The 23,021-nt window shown below is 36.3% G+C and overlaps 1 protein-coding gene and 1 long non-coding RNA gene across 7 annotated transcripts in view; one reads left to right on the forward strand and one right to left on the reverse strand.

Annotated features, from left to right (window-relative positions):
- The first annotated feature begins 42 nt into the window (after positions 1 to 42).
- On the forward strand, positions 43 to 15,380 carry LOC308493679. Its single transcript, XR_013992755.1, has 4 exons — positions 43 to 128; positions 11,976 to 12,138; positions 12,265 to 12,365; positions 12,913 to 15,380. It is a non-coding gene; the product is annotated as an uncharacterized lncRNA (long non-coding RNA).
- Positions 5,182 to 23,021, reverse strand: part of OPTN (optineurin) — a 44,300-nt gene continuing 26,460 nt past the window's right edge. For 5 of the 6 annotated variants that reach the window (XM_081039637.1, XM_081039636.1, XM_081039638.1 and 2 more), the window contains 8 exons: positions 21,877 to 21,979; positions 20,550 to 20,665; positions 19,080 to 19,229; positions 18,605 to 18,698; positions 17,045 to 17,203; positions 12,162 to 12,292; positions 10,058 to 10,140; positions 5,182 to 6,139 (listed from right to left, as the gene is read on the reverse strand). In XM_081039637.1, the coding sequence (XP_080895763.1) occupies positions 6,012 to 6,139; positions 10,058 to 10,140; positions 12,162 to 12,292; positions 17,045 to 17,203; positions 18,605 to 18,698; positions 19,080 to 19,229; positions 20,550 to 20,665; positions 21,877 to 21,979 (964 nt within the window). In that variant the 3' untranslated portion in view covers positions 5,182 to 6,011. The remainder of the gene's footprint in view (positions 6,140 to 10,057; positions 10,141 to 12,161; positions 12,293 to 17,044; positions 17,204 to 18,604; positions 18,699 to 19,079; positions 19,230 to 20,549; positions 20,666 to 21,876; positions 21,980 to 23,021) is intronic. The other variant, XM_081039641.1, reaches the window with a different exon arrangement.

Here is a 23,021-nt window from a genome sequence, read left to right on the forward strand (position 1 = left end):
GAGCAATCTGATTGGTTCACGTGACCGGGCGCCCTCTTTGTTGGGGCAAGGGAACTTCCGGTTGGCAAATCTTGAGGCTCCTTTAGGTAGAGATAAAAATGTTCTGGCGCCCTCCAGCGCCTGGAACTGTGAGTATTCCTGTATGGTATTTTTTTTTTTATTGCTGTCTTATTTTCTTTTGATTAATTAATTAATTAATTTATTTATTTATTGGGGTGACAATTGTTAGTAAAACTACATAGATTTCAGGTGTACAATTCTGTATTACATCATCTGTAAATCCCATTGTGTGATCACCACCCCAGAGTCAGTTCTCCTTCCATCACCACATATTTGATCCCCCTTACCCTCATCTCCCTCCCCCCTCCCCCCTTACCCTCTGGTAACCACTAAATTATTGTCTGTATCTATGAGTTTTTGTTTCTCATTTGTTTGTCTTGTTCTTTTGTTGTTTTTGGTTTATATACCACATATCAGTGAAATCCTAGGGTTCTCTGCTTTTTCTGTCTGACTTATTTCGCTTAGCATTATACTCTCAAGATCCATCCACGTTGTCACTAATGGTCCTATTTCATCTTTTCTTACCGCCGAATAGTATTCCACTGTGTATATATACCACAACTTCTTTATCCATTCATCTATCAAAGGACGTTTTGGTTGTTTCCATGTCTTGGCCACCGTAAACAAAGCTGCAACGAACATTGGAGCACTGTATGGTATTTTTACATGAGGTCGGAGCTCAATTCCTCACATTCTCCGGGACCATGTCATCCAATCCTGAGCCTCGTTTTCTATTACCTCAGATATAGCAGGAACAAAGACTTGGTCCGCATTCTAGGAATTTACTGTCTAATTTGGGAGATGTGACGTATGAGTAACATAAGGTAACTACTAATGAGCGCCAATCTTGCTGGAGAGGCGATAACAGGAGACAAGGTAGAAACATTAAAAAAAGTAGGTAAAACGAATTGTATGGAAGATGATGGACTCGAGGGCAACAACTTCGGTAAGCATGAAAAGACCGTGTTACAGCGGGTGGGGGAGGAAGGCAGATGTATAGAGGAAAGGTGTCGTCAAGTGCTTAGACTCTGGAGTTGAGACTGCAAGATTTTTCACTGCCACATACTACCGTGTTTCCCCGAAAATAAGACCTAACTGGAAAAGAAGCCCTAACATGATTTTTCGGGATGACATTCCCTGAAAATAAGCCCTAATGTGTCTTTTGGAGCAAACCTTAATATACGTCCCAGTCTTATTTTGGGGGAAACACGATAACTGTGCAACCTTGAGTAAATTGCCTAACCTCTCAGTGCCTCAACTTACTCACCTGAAAAATGGACAGTAATAGTTATTTCATAGGGCATTGTGAAGATTAATGAGAAAAACTTGAAAATATGCATAGTGTGCTCAGCACACGTAAGCATTAAATGTGTATCAACTTATATTCTTACTACTTTATAAGTAGTAAGGCATTGTTTAGGGACATTAAGTTAATAAAGATAGGTGCACAGCAACTGAATATCCCAGAAACTGGAGGCAGAGAATCTCAATAGAAAATTATGACAGTCCCAGACTATAAAAGTTGAAGGGAAGGGACAAATAGGAAATACATTCTGAAGGAAAACCTATCTGCTTTGGAAACTGCCCAAAGAAAAGTTACCTTTGGTGGGAAAAGGAGACGACAATGGCCATATTGGCAATACCTGGGAGACTGGCAGAATTATAGAAATGGACTAGAAGTCTAAAGGAGGAGCTTGTTTTCGACAGAGGAGAGATGATGAGTTCAGGCTGAGGGGATGCTGTGGAAATTTCAGCAGGTACCTTTAGGATTGTGGTTGAAGATGGGGACATATCGGGGCTTCAGGTATAGGTTTAGTGAATGCAGTTGAGTTCTCTAAAGTCTGTAAAAGCAGAATATTTGAGTATGTTTACCTGGTTAATACACCAGATGCTTAAATCAATTCTTCCATCCTTAGCCCCAGCAGGAAGCAATGTTATTCAAAATCAGAAAACCAGACCTACTGGGAGAAATAGATGGTTTCCACAGCTCCCCCCATCCACCCCACTAAACACACACCACAGATATGTTTGTTTACACCTGCCTTTACACCTTCCATGTTCCATGGTGCAGGAACTCTCTAGAATCTTATCCCAAACTTGAATTTTTTCAACTACTGGACAAGGACCCTGTACTAAGAAAAATGTGATCCCTGCTCAGAGGCAACCCTCTACTTAGAGATCAGTGGCCCTTCTGAGAATGAGGAAAACCCAAGCTCCTTGATTTTTCATAACAGAATATTGTCTTTACTGCCCAAATAAATGTCTATTTTCAACCAATCTAAAGGTTGAAACAGCAGAATTATTTTCCTCCATCTAGTTACCTCAACTGGTGTTTTCTGAAGGGAAGCCAATAAAAAACTCTAGCCTTGGTGGTTTCAATGAACTCACTTAGAATGTTCAACACATTCCTTCTTGGTTTTGCTGGGTAATAACCAATATATATATTAAATATGTGAAATAACTACCCATAATCATGGCTCCATATATTTAAAGGACAAAATTGCTACATAAATCTGTCTACTAATTGAGGGTTCCTGAATCAATACTTTTTGTATTATAGTTCATGTCTTTGCAATTACTTAGCTAGAAAAGATAAAACTTAAATTACTCAGCAATGACTAAATTTTCATAGCAAGAGTACATAATATTATTTCAATAAATAAATGATCAACTATGTAAGTCAAAGGGAGCCAAAGAAGATCGTTAAATTACCTCTACTTTTTATTTGCCTTTCATAGCAAAGCAATTTGGGTACCTTTTGTTGTTCCACTAAATTATTTGAATATTGGTTCATACACTTAACTAGCTGCTATATCAGCTTTCCTCTATTAAGTTAATGATGGCATAATAAATTTGATATTTCACTAAAGTCAATTCCAAGTTAGCACTTTCATTATGGGGTCAACTGGAAGTGCTAGCCAATCTTCACAAGAATAGGGTATACGCAATAAATTTTATGTACGTTCATATTAAATATTAGAGTTCAAAGTTGTTATTTTTCTTATTTTTTTAGAAAATAATAGACTTTATCTTTTAGAGCAGATTATAGGATTACAGAAAAATTCAGTGTAAAGAACAGAGTTCCCATAAAGCCCCTTCCAGACACAATTCCCCCTATTGTAACATCTTGCATTACTATGGGACATTTGTTACACTTGATGGGCCAATATTGATACATTATTATAAACTGAAGTCCATAGTTTACATTAGGGTTCACTCTTTATATTATACACTCAATGGGTTTTGACAAATGTATCCACAATAACAGTATCATGCAGAATAGTTTCACTGCCCTAAAAATTCTGTGCTTTTACCTATTCTTCTCTCCTTCCCCACAAACTCCTGGCATCCACTAATACTTTTACTGTCTCCATAGTTTTGCCTTTTCCAGAATGTCATATAGTTGGAATCATACAGTATGTAGCCTTTTCAGCTTAGCTTCTTTCACTCAGCAATATGTATTTAAGGTTCACCCATGTATTTTTGCGGTTTGATAGCCCATTCCTTTTCAGTACTAAATAATATTCCATTATCTGAATGTACCAGTTTATCCATTTACCTACTGAAGGACATCTTGGCTGCTTCCAAGTTTTGGCAATTATGAATAAAGCTGTTAAAAACATTTATGTGCAGGTTTTGTGTGGACATAAGTTTTCAGTTCATTTGGGTAAACGTCAAGGATTGCATGCTTGGTTTTGCAAGAAACTGTCAAACTGTCTTCCAAAGTACTATTTTGCATGTCCACCCGCAATAAACTATAGAGTCCCTGTTCCATGTCCTCGTCAGCATTTGGTGTTATTGTGTTCGAGTTTAGCCATTTAATATGTATGTGGTGGTATCTCATTTTAATTCACATTTCCCTAATGACATATAATGTGGACCATCTTTTCCTATGCTTATTTGCCATTTGTATATTTTCTTTGGTGAGGTCTCAGTTATCTTTTGCCCATTTTTAAATTGTGTTATTTTCTTACTGTTGAGTTTTGAGATTTCTTTGTATATTTTGGGTACTAGTCCATCAGATATCTGTTTTGTAAAGATTTATTCCCAGTCTGTGGCTTGAGTTAGCTTTTGTTTAAGGTGTAAGGTCTCTATCTAGATTCAATTTTTTTTTTTGCACGTGGATGTCCAGTTGTTCCAACACCATTTGTTAAGAATACTATCTTTCTTCATTTAATTGTCTTTTTCTCCTTTGTCAAAGACCAGTTGACTATCGGGGTCTATTTCTGGGCTCTCTTTTCTGTTCCATTGATATATCTGCCTATTCTTTCACCAACACCACAGTCTTGATTACTATAGCTTTATTGTAATTCTTAAAGTCGTGCAGTGTCCTCCAATTTGGTTCTTCTCCTGCGATACTGTGTTGGTCATTCGGGGTCTTTGGCCTCTCTCTCTATAAATTTTAGAATCAGTTGATATCTGCAAAATAACTCGTTGGGATTTTGATTGAGATTACATTGAATCTATAGATCAGGTTGGGAAGAACTGACATCTTGACAATATTGAGTCTCACTATACATGCATGTGGAATATCTCCCCATTTCCTTAGTTCTTTGAGTTCTTTCATCAGCTCTTGTACACATTGTATTAGATTTATACCTATTTCATTTTATAGGACTAATGAAGATATATTTTGTATTTTGATTATATATTATTACATATTTGGATTTTAGATTATATTATATATTTAGATATTTCGATTATATATTTAGGGCTAATGAAGACATATTTTGATTCCTGTTTGATTCCACGTGTGTGTGTGTGAGTGTGCATTACATCAAGTTCATCTAGGAGAGATTCTTAGGACATAGCCAAATAGAAGAGATGTTTTAATTTTCTCTTACACGTTATAGGATCCAGATGCATAAGATCATTGTTTAGTGTTATGGCCGACCCACTATTAGCTAATCTCAGTAAACTGTAGGTTTATAAAATATGGCATAGCCTATCTTTTCACCTCCTTGGCAAGAACAATTTCTAATTCAAACAGCACCTACGGTTCTCTAGTAAAGAATTTGCTCTTAGTCATTAGAATTAACAAAGCAGATCTAAATTAAGTAATAAGCTTACATGAAGCTGAATCCAGAAAATACATTCTATGAAATTAGCCAGTCACATATGAATAGTATGAAAGACTCAAAAGCAAAATTTTATTTTGCAATAACTATTTTTGTGATTATGAATATAGAGTCTGATTCAGGAAGAAAATGAATAAATAGCTGTACTTTTTAGAAATGAATAAACTCTCTATTGTACCAGCCCACATACCTACAGCACAATGAAAGAACAAAGATAACTTCTTTGTCCTCTGAATGGTTATGTCAAATCCAATGCACTTAATTTATCTACTTCATGTGTGCCAATATTTTTTCCCTTTGTCCTGACAATCAAGTAAAAGCTCACAGTGCTCACATGAAAAGAGCCACCTCATTCCTAACTTTAGTACAATTACTGTGGCTGCAGTAAAACTACAACATACACATATGCACACAGCCCCAAACAGATTTGTCTTAAATGAACGAAGAAAAATAACAATGTATTTCAGAAATATTTTGAAGACATTTTTCTTTATGAAATCTGTGACCACTTCATTTTTCCTGCCTCCTTAAAAGGTTCTTAAGGTTTATAAGTGCGGCATCTTCCATTTAATTACATTTACTCCATCCCATGATGTCACACACTAATTAACTACATGAACAGTCAGTGTTCACATAAACTGAACATTAAAAAAAAAAGACTCTATTATCAGGAGAGTGGCATGTTAAGGATTCTACTGTGCGAGTTTATAGAAATACACAAAAAATGTCCTACATGGAACATACCAATTTTCTGTCTCCTAAAACAAACATAATGAGCAAAAATATTTAAGTGAAAACAAATAACACAAAAGTACAACTCTTGGAGGAAAAAATCTGACATTGACCAACAGTGGGGAGGTGAAATGTCGGCACTTAAATGATGCAGTCCATGACGTGAATCTGTAATGTATCTATGTCAGGCAGAAGTTCTCCACATTTGGGGCAAGAATGAATCGGCATGTTCTGTTGTTGCTGTTGCCGCCTGTTCCTATCCTCAGCTCCTGGGAACAAGCATTAAATGAAATGTTACTCCATTCCTTCCATGTTGTAAACAGTTTTGTTTGATTAATTTGAATAACAGACGGTTAATTTTAACATCAGTTAAACTTTGTAATCAATACCTAGGGGGAAGTGAATCCAGGTTATTTCTGTCTTTAACTTTAACACACAGAGCGGGTGTCTCCAAAAATAGTACCCATTTCCCTATTATTTTAGGACTTAGGCTCTCTTTTAGGTTCTAGGATGTGAAAATATGTGGTTTCACTTCTAGAGACAGGGCAAAACATGTTCTAGTAGAAACCAGAATATTTGAGAGAAGGTAAAAGGTAGATGAGGGTATAAGCTAAAGAGGAGGCGAGAATATCGGGAAAATCATGAGCAGAGGTAGCATGGAGAGGTGGGATCCTAGAACAGTATGTACCTGCTCAGGGTACGATGCTCAGGGACAATGATTACGTTCATTCAGCAGGTAATTCTGAGCACCCTGTGAAGTGGAAAAGAAGAATACAGACACAATGGGGTGTCAAACAAGAAAAGTGACGGCGCAGTGCATGAGGGAAGTGCATGGCTGTGTCACGCACAAGGTGGTGGAGTGACAGGACAGAGAAAGGCACCCGGCTCTGTGCAGACAGCCCCCCTGAACGAGACCAATTCCACTTGAGAGGAGACTTAAGAACGTATAAGGGTCGTCCAGGCAAACTAAGTGAGGAAAAAGAATTGAAGGATGAATCCTGCATTTCCCCCGATTTTGGAGTTGGACCGAGGTTCAAGTCTAAATGAAAGCTCGAATTAAGCCTTGACTCTAGGGGGGTCTCACATGTGCAAATGGTGACAGATGCTGGAAATGACTTTGGACTCCTGGGGCAACTCCCTGATCTGACATGTCTGGATGGAAGCCAGCCACTGTGGTTTTTTAGAGTCTCCTCCCAGGTCTCCAGACTCATTCAGCCCCCAAAGTGCTTGTTTTTGGAGGATGACAGTAGAGATAACCTTTAACATGGTTATTTGATTTTGAACATATTATATGAATTGAATAATATGTGAGACTATTACAGATAGTTTGTGTTTGGCAAATTTTGGAAGCACCCTTGAACAGAAAGAGTGATCACAAGGCATGATTTCTGATTAAGGGAGCTTTCTAATGGTTTCGTTGTTCTAGATTAGGGGTCAATAAACTTTTTCTGTAAAGGACCAGAGAGTAAATATTTCAGTCTTTGCAGGTCATATAATTTCTGTCACAACTATTCAACCCTGCCATTGTAGTCTGAAAGAAGCCCTATGACACTATGTCAACAAAAGGGCATAACTATGTTCCAATAAAACTTTATTTATAAAAACAGGTAACAAGCCAGATTTGTCCTATGGCCTGCAATTTGCCAAACCCTTCTCTAGATGACAACCAGCAACCCACCAGGCACTGTTGATTCTTCATTTTAAACTCTATTGCATCCATTTGTACCTTTCTTTTTGTCCTGGTCTAGGTTTCAAGACTCTGACTGGGGCTGCTGTATCAGTCGGCTAACAGATTCCCTCTACTCTCCTGGCTCTTCACTATAAAATAAGCTTAGTCAGTTTTCATTGTTAACACACCACACTCATTTCCACCTTTGCCCTTTTATTCTCACACCATACTTGTCTAAATCCTAGCTTCAAAGCCTTCACAGATCTGACCATGCCTAATGCCCATTTGGTCCCCTGTGCTGAGCCAAGTGTCTTAGACCAGGGTAGACTCTTAGATGGCTACTGATGACAACGATGACGAAATACATCGAGAGGGGCTCTGGCTTAAGGCAGCTTTGTTAGAAAAATAAAAGAAAAAAATCTTAAGATAGTCTCTGAAATATTGTTTTTTTATAAGACAAAAAAGCTTATCAGGATAATTATGAATAAATTTGCACTTTGTGATGATTTTTAGATTATAAATATAAGTCAAAGAGTCTTTGACCAGTCCTTTTTCCTTTTAATGTAAATAGGCATTTGCCTTATATAGTTATTTTTTTTTTTTCATTTAACAGTTGTGTTTATTTTCATAGCTGTAATCTAATAGTTACAGGATAAAAATACTCCAGAAGAACCAAATTATGTAGCAATGAATGAAAATGTGTAAATTTCTACATTCAACATATCTGGCAGAAAAACTAAAATTAAAATGCTAGTTAGAACAAATTGGTCTTTGAAATATCAATTCCCTTCCTTTAAAAAAAAATTCATTACTGAGTCTACCCAGAAAAGACAAACACATTGCCTTATATAGTTATGATGAGGGAAAATCTTCCCCTAACAAATCCAGGTACAAGAGATTGCCCTTTTTGACCCAAGACAATTGTATAGATCCTTCTAGATATGAGGTGTATTGATCTTCCCAGGGAATTTAAAATCAGTTTACAGAAAATGCATGGCAGTGCTCAAGTGGGTATATGCAGAGAAGAATGTAGCTTTACTGTTGATGCTAAAAAATACCTGAGGCTAACATTTATATCAGTTCCTAGGCTGCTACCGCTGCGTATGTCCCATGAATACTATGTTTACTTGTAGCCTGAATTACTATCTCTAATATTTACTTTAGCCTATTTTTTCCCTGTAAAAGAACTTTGGTGGGGGCACTAGAGGAGATGGGAGGTAAAAGGGATACTTAGAGAAATTTCCCCAAGATTTAACAGTTAACTATACATATTAATATTATTTCCTTGCTACTGATAACATTGTGATGTAGTTCCATTTCAATAGTCAGTTGGTATGTGGAAGGGACTTAGACTGGTCCAGCATTATAAAAAAATTAAAGATCCAGTTTTACATGACATTCAGGATGGCATCCGAAACCCAGAATTTTTTTTCTGGCATTGCTGTTAACTTTTATTCTTGCCACATCAGTCTTTGATCTTTTGAGTTTTGTTTTTTTATTTTCATATCTAGTATCAAGGATAACACTTCCCTTTCAGTACTATTAAGACAGTGATTTATTATAATTTACAGAACATTATTACTAGCATATTAAAACCATATAATAAACACAGCACAATACTTTTAAGTAGTGTCATAATCAATTTCACTCTGGAAATTAAAATCTGGATGTAGTACATAATTAAGTGACAATCTATTCCATGAAATACTGTGTAGTACTTAAGGGTCAGATAGGCTTGGATTCCATGTCCAGTTCTGCCTGTAACTAGCTTTGTGGTCCTGAGTTATTTAACCTTGTCTTCTGGAAGATGGTGGTAATACAACATTTACCTGATGGACTTTTGTGAGGATCACGTGAAATAATGTGTATGAAGTGATCAGCACAGCGGGCACGCAGGCCACGCTTAGTAAACTCTCAGTAAATGGTAACATTATTATGTGCATAACACCAGGTAGTCGGTGAAGATACAAGCTCTGAGGGAGCTTATTTAAAAGAGACTTAAATGCACATTTAGAATATGTAAGTAATTATAATATAAATAGCAGGTAGTACTAAAACAGGAATAAAGTGCTTTGGAAATTCAGGAGGGAGAGGTCACATTCTGTTGGATTCACAGATATGGTATTTGAAATGGGTTTTACAGATGGGTAAGAGTTCATTGGAAAGATTGGGGAAAACAAGGATGTGAGTGAGGGAAGGGCACGTAGGTGAGAGGCAAGTACATACAGGTGTACAAGCATAAGGCAAGTGCCAGGAACAAGGAGTCATTCCAGTGACTAATTTCTGTGGGGAAATTGAGTGACAGAAGGCGTAAAAGTTTGGCTATGGCAGGCCTTAGTGCCGGCGTGAAGAGTCTGGTCTGGATTCTTTAGGTAATGTATGCAGATCAGTGTACTGTGGAAGTAAGACTGATGGGTGTTATATTTTTGGCAGCTTGATTTGGAATCCCTTATATAGGATGTAGTGGAATTTTTTTTCAAGCATCTACTTCGAAAACCTAGAATCACACATGACTTACCTCTTTGAACAAGGTAAGCCTGCTGGTCGGGGTCACTGGTTCTCGCCCCATGACGGCTCTGCATTTCCATCAAAGACTGCCTACTGGGATTAAAAGCAACAGTCTATGATAGTCTAAAACTCTGAAATATGACAATGTTAAGCAGACATTCAACAGAAGTATGAGGGAAAAAAAGAGCTGAACTATAAGGCCGAGGTGCACAGAAACCAGAACTTTAGATTAACTTGCATTATAAATATTATTGGCACTAGGACATAATATAGTAAAAGTAAATAACAATTAAGATCTAAAAAATCTGTTAGGAAACAACCAAACTGTCCATTGATAGGGGAATGGATTAGACAAAGTGGCATATTTCTAACAAGACACTACAGAGCAATTAAACAGAATGAATTAAATCTGCACGAGTATACATAACAGAATTCACAATCACAACATTATGTAAAGTTAGTTGCAAAACAATACTTACAGTGATCATTTTGTAACTTAAGTGCACAGAAATCAGTATGATCTTGATTTAAGATATTACATAGATGTGTATATATGTAAAAGTATACAACAGATGGGGATGCTGCCCAACAAATTCCAGGCATTATGGGAAAGGGAAGAGAGGAATATATGAGGGATGGGAAACGAAAAGACTTCAACTTCATCTATAACTCCTTTTTTAATAAAAATATACTTTAAGTAAATAACTGTCAGTTCTGGATGGGATACATTGGTGTGTATTTCATTTATATTTTTCTATTTCTCTTTCTTTTTTTTCTTTTTTAAATTTTTTAATTTATTGGGGTGACAATTGTTAGTGAAATTACATAGATTTCAGGTGTACAATTCTGTATTACATCATCTATAAATCCCATTGTGTGTTCACCACCCAGAGTCAGTTCTCCTTCCATCACCATATATTTGATCCCCCTTAACCCTCATCTCCCTCCCCCCACCCTCCTCACCCTCTGGTAACCACTAAACTATTGTCTGTGTCTATGAGTTTTTGTTTCTCATTTGTTTGTCTTGTTCTTTTGTTGTTTTTGGTTTATATATCACATATCAGTGAAATCATAGGGTTCTCTGCTTTTTCTGTCTGACTTATTTCGCTTAGCATTATACTCTCAAGATCCGTCCATGTTGTCACAAATGTGCCTATGTCATCTTTTCTTACCACCGAATAGTATTCCATTGTGTATATATACCACAACTTCTTTATCCATTCATCTAACCAAGGACATTTTGGTTGTTTCCATGTCTTGGCCACCATAAACAAAGCTGCAATGAATATTGGAGTACACGTGTCTTTATGGATAAATGTTTTCAAATTTTTTGGGTAGATACCCAGGAGAGGGATTGCTGGGTCATATGGTAATTCTATTCGTAATTTTTTGAGGAACCTCCACACTGCCTTCCATAGCGGCTGCACCAGTCTGCATTCCCACCAACAGTGTATGAGAGTTCCTTTTTCTCCACAGCCTCTCCAACACTTGTTACTATTTGTCTTGTTGATGGTTGCCATTCTGACTGGGGTGAGGTGATATCTCATTGTGGTTTTTATTTGCATTTCTCTGATTAGTGATGTTGAGCATTTTTTCATATGTGTATTTGCCATTTGTATGTCCTCTTTGGAGAAATGTCTCTTCAGGTCCTCTGCCCATTTTTCAATTGGGTTGTTTTTTTGTTGTTGAGCTTCATGAACTCCTTGTATATTTTGGATATTAGCCCCTTATTGGAGGCACTGTTTGCAAGAATCTTCTCCTATTTCTATTTCTATTTCAAATTTTTCTCAAAATGAAAATTTAAAAGACAGAAGTAATTTTAGCAGATTTTCTTTTAAGACATATTGCAGAATTAAAGAGTTAGGACTATTTCATCCATGACAATGGCAAGATATGACTTCGAAATTCATAATGTCATGTTTTTATAGCTTATCTAAAAGCAAAGACTTGATCATGTTCCCACAAGACACTGCCAAGCCTTGTCACTCAAACTAAATGTTAGGAACACAATCAAGCGAAGTAGATGGAGAGTGACTCTTATACGTGTAGCTCAGATTAGGCAACGTCTCCTAGAGCCCACGCTGAAATGTGGTAAGTCTTCCCCCTCACCTTACCTGTCTTCATCTTCGAAAGCATTATTGTCTTTCAGCAAAATTGCCAACTGCAATGCCAGTTGCTCCTTTTCTTCATGAATCTTTTCTCTTGCTGCTCTTTCAGCATGAAAGTCCGAACAGTAAACTTCCATCTGTTTGAAGAAGAAAGACACAGAAGTTACTGTCTACGCGACGTGGATTCTCTACAGCTCACCTGGCGATGAGGTGAAGAGGCAGGGCTGCAGCCTGAGATACACCTTGTAAATGACGGGTGCAGGTTCCTGCTAGAAACCAGTGTAGTGACCATGACTTTCCCACTATCTTCGAGTAGAAGACACAAGTTGTGCATGTGTGTGTGTGCTTTAAACGGTTAGAACCTGGCAATTACGCTGACATAGGTGGTTTAAGTACTGTACATTCTATCAATTCAGTAAAATTCTCTGGTCTCTTTTTAAAAATATTCTGGATTAGCTTAAGATAGTAAACGGTTTATTTTTTCTGTCAGGTATATTTATGAAGGCTGGCCTTAAGCTAAATTTAAAACAGTAATAATAATAAGTAGATGCTATTTATTGAATTCTGTGCGAGGTTCTATGTTGACTATCTTATTTCACTTTATCAAAAATCCTGGGAATGTAGAATTGCTATGTTCATTTCACATTTATAAGTTTAATAGCACTTAATCTTGGGGAAATTAGTTAAATGGTCAAATAGGCATTTGAACTCACTTGAAGCCCACATACCACGGACTCTTCCATGTCTCTTCCCACAGGGCTGCCAACTTCCAAGATGGCTCCAGTGATCCTCACCTCTTGGTATTCTTAACCTCTGTGGTCCCCTCCCAAAATGAATAGGGCCAACCTGTGCAACTACTAGGTGTGCGGCTTCTGAGAGTAGGTCATAAAAGATGCTCTGGCTTCTGCCTTGTTCTCTCCTGGACCACTTGCTCTTGGGGAAGTTAGTGGCTGTCATATCATGAGGGTGCTGAAGCAGCCATGTGGAGAGACTCATATGTGGGCCTCCCCGCTACAGCCATGTGAACCATCGTGGAAATGGATCTTCTAGTCTTGAATGCAGCCTCATGAGAGGCCCTGAGCCAGAATCACCCTGCTAAGCTGCTCCTACACTCCTGACCCATAGAAAGTGTGTGAGATAACAGATGCTTGTTGTTTTGGCTGCTAAGTTTGGAGCATAATCTGTTACCTAGAAATTGATAAATATTATGCCATGAGAGCAATTTCTTCAGTTACAAAATTGTAAAAAAGAACTACTTAATAGTGAATTGAGCATTATTCCAATACCAGTTTTTAATTTTCTATATTTAAAATTAGGTTTTTCTTTTCAAATGTAGTGGTTCTTGGATAAAAATTTTAATCCATTACTTCTCTAAATAAAATTGATAAAATTTTAAATATTCACAATTGTAGTTACAAAGATGTATGTAATAAAGAAATCGTTTTAAGGGACTTCTTGCCATTTGCAAGTAGTCCAATATTTTATGGTTTCATTGATGGATCATGGGTTTTTTGAGTCAGACCCAAATTCAAGTCAGAGTCTCACTTCTATCCCTTATTAGCTTTGAGCCAGTAAGAACTGGGTCTTTGTTTTGCCCATTCCTATACCCCCAGCAGTGAGAACACTGTCTGACATACTATAGATGCAGAATGTGGCAGAAGTACACAACTATGGCATCATGAGGTACCCCAAACAAAGGAAATGCTATGAAGAGTGCAGGTTGAGATTCTATTCCTGTAGCAATAAAATTAAAGCCCTAAGTCCAATCAACCACCTCCATATTTCCCTGGGTTGGCTGCTCTGGGCAGCTGGAAATGAGATGAATGTAGGGAATAATAAACTATTGACATTGTTAAAAATAATCTGTTTATCAGATTAGGAAACATTTTGAAAAATGATGCGAAGATGTGGGGAAATAGGAGCACTCATCTACTTTTGGTAAGAGAAAAATTTTGGTTGTGCATTTTTGGAAGGTAACTTAGTAATAATACTTATTTGACTTGAAAACAGGCGTACCCAATGACCGAACCATTCTACTTTTATGTCTTACTACAGGGTCCACAAGTGCACAAAGACATACATACAAAGACATGTTCATTTCATCATTGTTGATGATAACAAAAATATTGGTACAACCTAGATGTCTATCAGTAGAGACTGGTAAATCATGGTAATGCACACTTTAGAACACTGTGTAACCATTAACAAAATAACACATGGCTGTGAGTAATAACAAGGAGATACGTCCAAGACATATCATGAGTAAAAATGTTGTAGTATTAAAGGTATCGTGTGATCCCATTTTTAATTAAGCAAACAAACAAAATAAAAACAGAAGAAGCTTAACTATACACTCACCAATATGAAATTTGGAGGAGTTAGAGTTCCACTTTCTACATTTTTGTATAGTCTAAAAATGTTATAGTATGACGAATAGTATTATTTATATAATTCAGAAATAAAAACATTCTAGTACCTAAAACTACTTCTGAGATCTTTAGTTATTTAAAAAGAAGGTTTCCCTCCCCTTTTTTGTGATCTTACATCTCAAGCAGGATGTATTCTCACTCATAAACTCTCCTTGAAGTGCTCCACTGATCAGTAATCAGAATGAGCTAAAACAGTCACAATAAGCCAATTGTATACAATTCTCCCACAGAACAATAAAAGAAGAAACAAATGTACCTTAACTTGTTTTTATGAGGCCAGCTTAACCCTGATATCAAATCCTGACAAGGACATTAACAAAAGGAAAATTCTAGGCCAATCTTAAAAATATAGAAACAAAAATGCGAAGCAAAATATGAGCAAACCAAATTTGGCAATATATACAGAGGACAAGATAAGTAATGCAAAGTTTAATATTTTAAAAATGAATGAGATTTATATTAGTAAATTAAAGGAAAAAAGCATATAATGATCTAATTATATCATTATATGAAGCAAAAACATTTCCTAAACAAAATTTAACATCCACTCAAAATAACAATTTTTGGCAAACGAGGATAGAAGGAAATTTCATAAATCTGGTAAGTGACGTCTACAAAAAGCCTATAGCAAACATCACACACTTAATAGTGAAATGTTGAAAGCATAGGTTCTGAGACTGGGAGAGGCAAGACTGCCTGGCATTTCCATAGTTATATGCTAATAACATGGGACTGGGGTCCCAGCCAGTGCAATAAGGCAAGAAAAAGAAATAGAAAGTAGAAAGAACTGGAAAGGAAAAAAAACAAAAACAAAACCCTGTCATTATTCAAATGATATAATTAATGTACAAAGTTAAAAAAAAATTAAGAAATATTATTAGAATTAAAACGTGAATTGAGAACGTTTATTGCATATAAAGTATTTCTATATAACAGCAACTCTTAGAAAATGAAGTTTTAAAATAATGCTATTTATAATAGTATCATCAAAATATAAACTATCTAGGAATAATCATAGTAAAAGAACAAAATCTCTACTAAAAGATTAAAAGTATCACTGAGTAGAATTAAAGAAGATATGCCATATTTTATGGATTGAAAGAACCAGTGTTGTAAAGATATCAATTATTTCCAAATTCATTTACATATATTTAATCTATTTCTAATCAAAACCCCAGTAGGTTTTTCTGTGTATGGAAAATACCAAGTGGATTATAAAATTTATATGAAAAAGGGAAGGAAGATCTAAAGTCCTGTTGAAGAATGTCAATGAGGTAGGAAGACTTATTCTACCAAAATTCAAAACTTTTGATGCTTTATAATGTATCAAGACAGTATGGTACCAGAGCAAGGATATACAGAAGGCCCAATGGACAGTACAGAGTCCAGAAATAGACCCATGGGTGCATGGACACAATGTATGACAAAAAAGGCAGTGGGGTACTTAAGAAAAGATGCCCTTTTTAATAAATGGTGCCAAGTCAACAGGATATTCATAAAGGAAAAAAAATATAAATCTTCACCCTTACTTCACTCCATATAGAAAAGCTAATTCCAGGTGGCTTCTAGATCTTAATGTAAAAAGCAAAACAATAAAATTTTCAGAAGACAATATAGGGGAATATCTTCATGGCCTCGAGGTAGTGAAAGTTTTTTTAAACAGGATACAAAAGTACTAATCATAAATGATAACACTGATAAATTGGACTACAATAACATTAAGAACTTTCATTCATCAAAAGACACCTTTCTGAGTGAAAAGGGAAATCACAAAGTGAAGACGTGTGCAACGAATATAGAGAACTCCTATAAAATCAAGAGAAAAGCCAGCAAACGAGAAGAAAAATTGGCAAAGACGTGATTGGGCACTTCACAAAAAGGGATACCTAACAGGCCAGTAAACATTTGAAAAAGTACTCAATCTCATAAGCCACTAGGGAAGTGCAAATTAAATGAGACACCATTATATACCCACCAGAATTTTTAAAAATAAAAGTATTGATAATACAAGTGTGGGTACAGATGTAGACAATGGGAACTCTGTTGATGGCAGGGAAAACTGGTACAACCATTGTGGAAAACTGACGTTATCTGTTAACGTCAGTACACGCATACTCTATGAACCCACAATTTCACTCCTAGGTATGTACCCAACAGAAATGAAAGGACAGGTGAACAAAGAGACATGCAGAAGAATGCCAGAGCAACATTAATCAAAATGCCCCAAGTTGGAAATAACTACCTATCAACTGTAGAATGGATAACTTCATTGAGCTACACACTTAAAAGTAGGGTGCACTCTCCACATGTACATGATATGCTTCAATAAAAAAGTTTTAAAAAACATATTGGTAGAAATAATGTAAAATCAAAACCCGTATTTTAAACACCATCACTTTCCCATTTGAGATTGTAAGCAGGGTTGGCCTCACTCAGCTCATGTTTCAGAATGTAGCTTACCTGCGCCCTAAGAACTGTCATGGTTTCCAGGTCTTCCTCCTGCATGGCGATAGTCTGCTTCATCTCATCCATTTGAAGTTGCTTGGAAGCCAGGGCCTTCTCGGCCAATTCCAGTTTTTCTTTTAGTTCCTGCAGCACCACCTTATCCACTTTTTCTGACTGAAAGAGAAGTTTATTCCAGAAATGGTTTTGAAATAATTCAACCTATTTTAGTAAGATACTAGATGGTTTATTTTTTTTAATGATTGGCTCTAAATTTTCTGTTAACTAGTAATGATAACTTGGATAACTTACTCAAAAAGTTGTATTCATGTAACTTACGGCTTGCAAATGATGATTTCCTAATTTAAGACAATATTAGAAACAAAATACTAACATAAAGGAAATAATAACAAACTCTGATCTGTGAGGTTATAACTTGCTAAGGTTACTATTTTCCCACTCACATTACTCTTACTTTGTGAAGTCAGTGGGAAAGAAGAAACGTTTAAATTAAAAATGTACTAGGTCCTAGAGAGGAACAATGTTCTATTAAAGGATAAATGGGAAAAAAAGTATTTTTATAAGGATATAATTCAAAGCTTCCACTGTCTTTATTTATTGCAGCTTTATTGAAGTAAAACTTGCAATAAAATTTGTAATAAATGAAAAGGTATTAAAGTGTCCAAATGTGATGATTTGATATACATATACATTGTGAAAGAATTCATCCCACTGGGTTAACACATCTGTCACCTCCCATGTCTACCCATGGTGTTAAAATGATCACACCATGCTGGGCATATTACTAACTTAAGTTGTAGCCTAAGTCCAGGGTCTCAAGTTTACTGACAGCAGGCAAGCTAGCCTTGGAATCGTTCCATGCAGCAGACAGCCCTTCTCAGCCCCAGCCAGCAGTCTCACTATGCACTACTCACAGTAAAGTCCATGCTCTCAGATCTCGTATAAACCCACCCACCGTGAGAAATGCTAAATAAAAGTTAATGTCCTGAGATTAGCACCACCTTTGTACACAAAGCACATTATACAGGCATACCTTGTTTTATTGCACTCGCTTTATTATGCTTTGCAGACACTGTGTTTTTTACAAATTGAAGGCAACCCTCCACCAGCAAAAAGATTACAACTCTCTGAAGGTTCAGATGATAGTCAGCATTTTTTCACAATCAGGTATTTTTTATAGCTCAATGAATTTTTATGTATGTTAAAGTATTTTTTAATTAAGGTATGTACTTTTTTTTAGACATAATGCTACTGCACACTTAATAGATCACAGTATAGTGTGAGCGTAACTTTTATGTGCACTGGGAAACCAAAAAATTCATGTGACTCGCTTTATTGCGGTGGTCGGGAACTGAACCCTGAATGTCTCCAAGGTAGGCCTGTACATACGTAGAACATCAGAAGTTATAAGCACTTAGGCACAAGAAATCAATTATAAATTGAAAAACAATTTTGAAACCAGATTAGTTTAAGATTAATGCAACTACTTTACATACAAAATGTTCAATAGTTTCTGTTCCTTACTAGACTATGAAAGTAATTTTTTTCTATGAGTACCTCTTTCCTTTTTAGTTCTTCAACTATTTTCAATGCATTATTATATTCTTGAAGAAGCTTGTTGTGTGTCAACTGTAGAGTGGCTAATTTGGACCTATTTAAAAAGAAATTGAAAAACGGAATCTTGGGAATATAACATAGAAACTTAAAGCCTTGCCTCCCAACCTTCTTCTGAACACTCAAGTAGCAAAATCTTCTCTTTCACCTTTCCCATCCCACCACCTACAAGTATTTTCTTACTCTCAAAGAAAATACTTTTTTCCAAAAAAAAAAAATCAAGATAAGATTACAAATAATTTTCATAATTTCGTTATCATAAAACTTCAATTTTATCTCCTCAGAAAAGTCTCTTAGTACTCCTTTAAATAAATAAAAGGGAAAATTTTTAAATTTAGTCTCAAATCCAAATTTCAATTCTGTATAAAAGAGCTATTCTATCTTTTAGCGAGCAGTCATTCAATCACGGCATACTTACTTTTCATCTTCTGTTTTTGCTTGCTCCATTTTGATTTCTGATAGCATGCTTTCCACCTGCAGCTCTAACTTTTTGTTATTATAAACAAGCTCTTGCTTTTCATTCTGCTCTGATGGTGTTGCAGAATTTTTCCTTTCAAGGGCCTGACATCTAAGAAAGACCAAATTTTCACGAGGATAAACAACACTCCTTTATTTCTCAGTGGCGTTTAAACAAATCCCAAGATTATGTAGCAAATACAAAAGGTTTTAGGATTGCACTTTTCAAGGTTTTAACAGTACAAAATAAAATATTCTATCCTCCTTGCTTCTTTACTAGAAGCAAGTATTTCCGAACCCTTATGTCTAACATAAAAAAGCACAGATCTAAGATCACACAAGCTACCACACAATTGGAGTAATTGTTTTAAGAAGTCATGCAAATATATTTTTGTTATTCAGACACAAACCAAAGTAGTAATTGGCTAAAGGTGCCTCTCATATAGTGATCCATGGATATCTTTTATATTTTTAAAAGGGTTCTGTTAAGCACAAAAAATATGACTTCTGACAAAGATTCAATAGGGGGAAAGGAAGCGCCCTAAGGCCTTGTAAAGATCAGAAAAAGAATTTCAATATATAATAATAGCAGATATGAACCAACAGTAGTTATGGGCAAGGCAGTAGTGCCAAGCACGTTAAACATTATCTCACTTAATATATTATGATGTGGAATTATGACATACATTTTACAAATGATAAAACTGAGGCTCAGAGAGGTTAAATAAATAACTTGCCCAAGGTAACATCACAATTAAGTTGTAGATCCATATTTCAACCTAGGTCTGTCTGTCCAAAATGCTTAGCATTAGCTGCCATGCTGTACCAGATCACCATAATACCGCACAGCCCTGGGAAGTGTAACTCCAAGGAAACATGCATGCACGTTGTGCTGCAAATATGATATGTTTGCCAACTAATCCAAAGAACAACGTCAACTTAGCTTTCCTCAATTTTGGGCACCTTCTTACATCAAGAGAAACCAGCAAATGCAAAATTCTCAACTTACATATTGGCATTTATAATTGATGGAAAATGAAATTTTTTTCTAGATAAATCTCACTCAAGTTCTTCTTGCTCTTTGCAGCTTTATGTTTGTTCACATTAATGTTGTCAGTTCATGTAAGTCGCAGGAAATCTGGCTCACTGCTTTTCATAAGTCCTCATATAGGCTAATATGCTTAACAAATGTCCCCAAACAGTAGAACCAAGAGTCCCCTAGGCTCCATTACCCCACATTACTACAAGTATTTCATGTTTATATATTAACTTGTTTGTTAACCTGACCATTAGTGTTTTCTGAATTTATACTTTAATTAGGTCTCTACTTTTAGTCAGTAACACAGTAACAAAACTATGTTTTTATATAGTAATAGATTTTGTAAAAATACACATTTTTTGAAGGAAGATAAAATTTATCTCTTATTCTTACTTTTCTTGAAGTCTCTTCTTCATTAGCTCAGCTTCACTGAGTTTCATATGAGCCTCTTGAAGCTCCTTAAACAGGTTTGTCACCTGCAGTTTCAAGGCTTCCACTTCACTTCCAACCTGTCATTAAGGAAATCCCGAACACGCATATGTGATTCGCATCAGAGTAAATGAACCTCTTTTTGAGGAAACAGTGTTACCATTAGTTAAGACTGACTGGTGAACTGATTAAACTTTTGACCATGAACGCCCTAATATCTTGTATGAAAAGAAATGTTTTGGACACACTCTGTTTCCTCTTAGAGCATTCACTGATCAATTTGGATGCACTTGTGATGATGATTTGAATCATAATCAAAATTAATCCTGATCACGATTCAGGGGATCACAGATCACAGCGGTGTCCAAGCACAATCTAACTTATCCAGTTAGCAACTCAGACCCATATTTCTGGCTGACTCATGTTTCTAGTTTACTCAACTGTTTTCATTATACTGCCTTTTTCCTGGCAGCTCTAGAATTTTTGTCAATGAGTTTTATGGTGCCTTGAAAGTTTCAGTACTTTTCTATTATTGGTTATCGAATTAAGTTTTAGTCAACTGGGTACTATTATTCACAGGTTGTTTCTTCATCTCAGTTTTCTAAATGTTCTCCATTCTCTAGAAAGTAGGGGTCTTAGCCCACAGCATGACATACAGTAGGCATTCAATATATATTTGTTGAATAAATGAATTAGCTAAAGTGCGTATTTTATGTAAATGTTTTCCACATGGGCTACCTGTGGCTCTTACAACTCCCTGGCTTCATCCACTTTCCCTAGGTTTAACACTGTGTTTGCAGACTCCAAGACAGTCAGTGAATTGCCATAGAACACTGACTACGTAAAATGAACCTTTCTCATTCAAACTCTCTTATTCAAACCAGCAGTGGGATAGAACTCAGATCTTTCATGTCTACCTCAGTTTCCGAGCCATATCCACAAATGGTCTCACTATAAAGTGGACAACATTCCTTTGTCATTTAGGGGGCCTGTTCACTTAGGAATTTAGGAGAGGAAATCAATCCAAAAGAGACAGAGGAGTGATTTTCTAGAATCACTATGGCAGAACACATCTCACTACAATTTACAATAAATGAAATTCAGATCAGGACAAGGAAATATGAGAGAAATAGAAAATATTCAATGTTAAAATTATTTCTATATTTCTAAAGCCAACAACACATCACAAAACAACTCTAGCTTCTACACTACTCTTATGTCCATCACGGCAGTGGTGGGGGAAGGGTGATCTGGCAGAAGGAGAGAGTAGTCTTAGAATCTCAGTACCCACAGTTTCTGTGCCTTTCTCCTCTTCTTTCTCTTTTTCTGTGTTCCCCTCCGTCTGGGTCTCAATCTCGGAACAATCATTGGCTTTCTTTTCAAATTCTGAAACTCTGAAAAATTAGAGAATAAAGAAAAGTTACTTTCTCTTTGGTACAAGAGGAATAACAATTGCAGAAGCACTAAAAAGAACATTGTTCAAAATCTGGATAAAGGACCAGTGGTTTTCAAAATCTCTTTGCATTCACTATATTAGCTTTGGTTTAGCTTGCATCCTAAAATTGGCTAAAACTGATTTAAGAGATGAATGCATAAGCACAACTCATCTTGAACACTGAAAAACACTGCCTCTTTTCATGTAAGTATAACACTCAGAAATATTTTTAAATTTTGTGTTTTTGTGTGTGTACACATGTGCATGCATATGTGTTATTACATGAGTGTGGGTCCTTTATAAGGATTCAGCAGAGAAGAAAAGACTTTTCCTTTTTGGACCCATCTGAACTTACAAGTCCCTAAAAACAAACAAATGTAGCAACATCCTTCCACTGAATCATAATCACAGGAAAGCCATCTCAATACAAATGAAACAGAGACTTGTGGTTAAAGATGGTAGTTTATATGACTGAAATTTTTCTCCTATCCTGAACCCCACTAAAACGACTTTTAAAAAGCCAAACACCTACAAGAACAAAGAGAAAGGGAGAGGGAATCAGAGCCAGAAGATCTGAGAAGCATATTATGAGTGGAAACTGACTTGGCAGCCTCAGAAGGCTCAATCTGAAGCCAACTGTAGGGAGAGCCGAGATGTAACCCGATTCACACTATGGGACCCAAAAGGCTCAGGAGTGTGACAACAGGTACCTCTGGACTTGGGGATAAAGGCGGAGCACATTTAGGAAGAACTAGAAAATTGTAAAATAAAAGGTCTTTGGACTCAGAGACATAAATCAGAGTTGAGGGTTTGGGTTCCCTACAGAAAACACGGGAGCTTACACACAGAATCCCGAGACCCTCAGTCTTCTCTTACTCATCTCAAGAATCCTGGCATCTAGGAAAGTTCCCTCCAGACAAGAGACTGTAAGTTTCCTCTGGAGTATGTGACTAGGAGGAGGCAAAAAGCTTTCAAGTTCCTGACATGGGGTTCACCAAGGA

This window comes from Rhinolophus hipposideros, assembly GCF_964194185.1.
Source record: "Rhinolophus hipposideros genome assembly, chromosome: 1".
NCBI lineage: Eukaryota > Metazoa > Chordata > Mammalia > Chiroptera > Rhinolophidae > Rhinolophus > Rhinolophus hipposideros.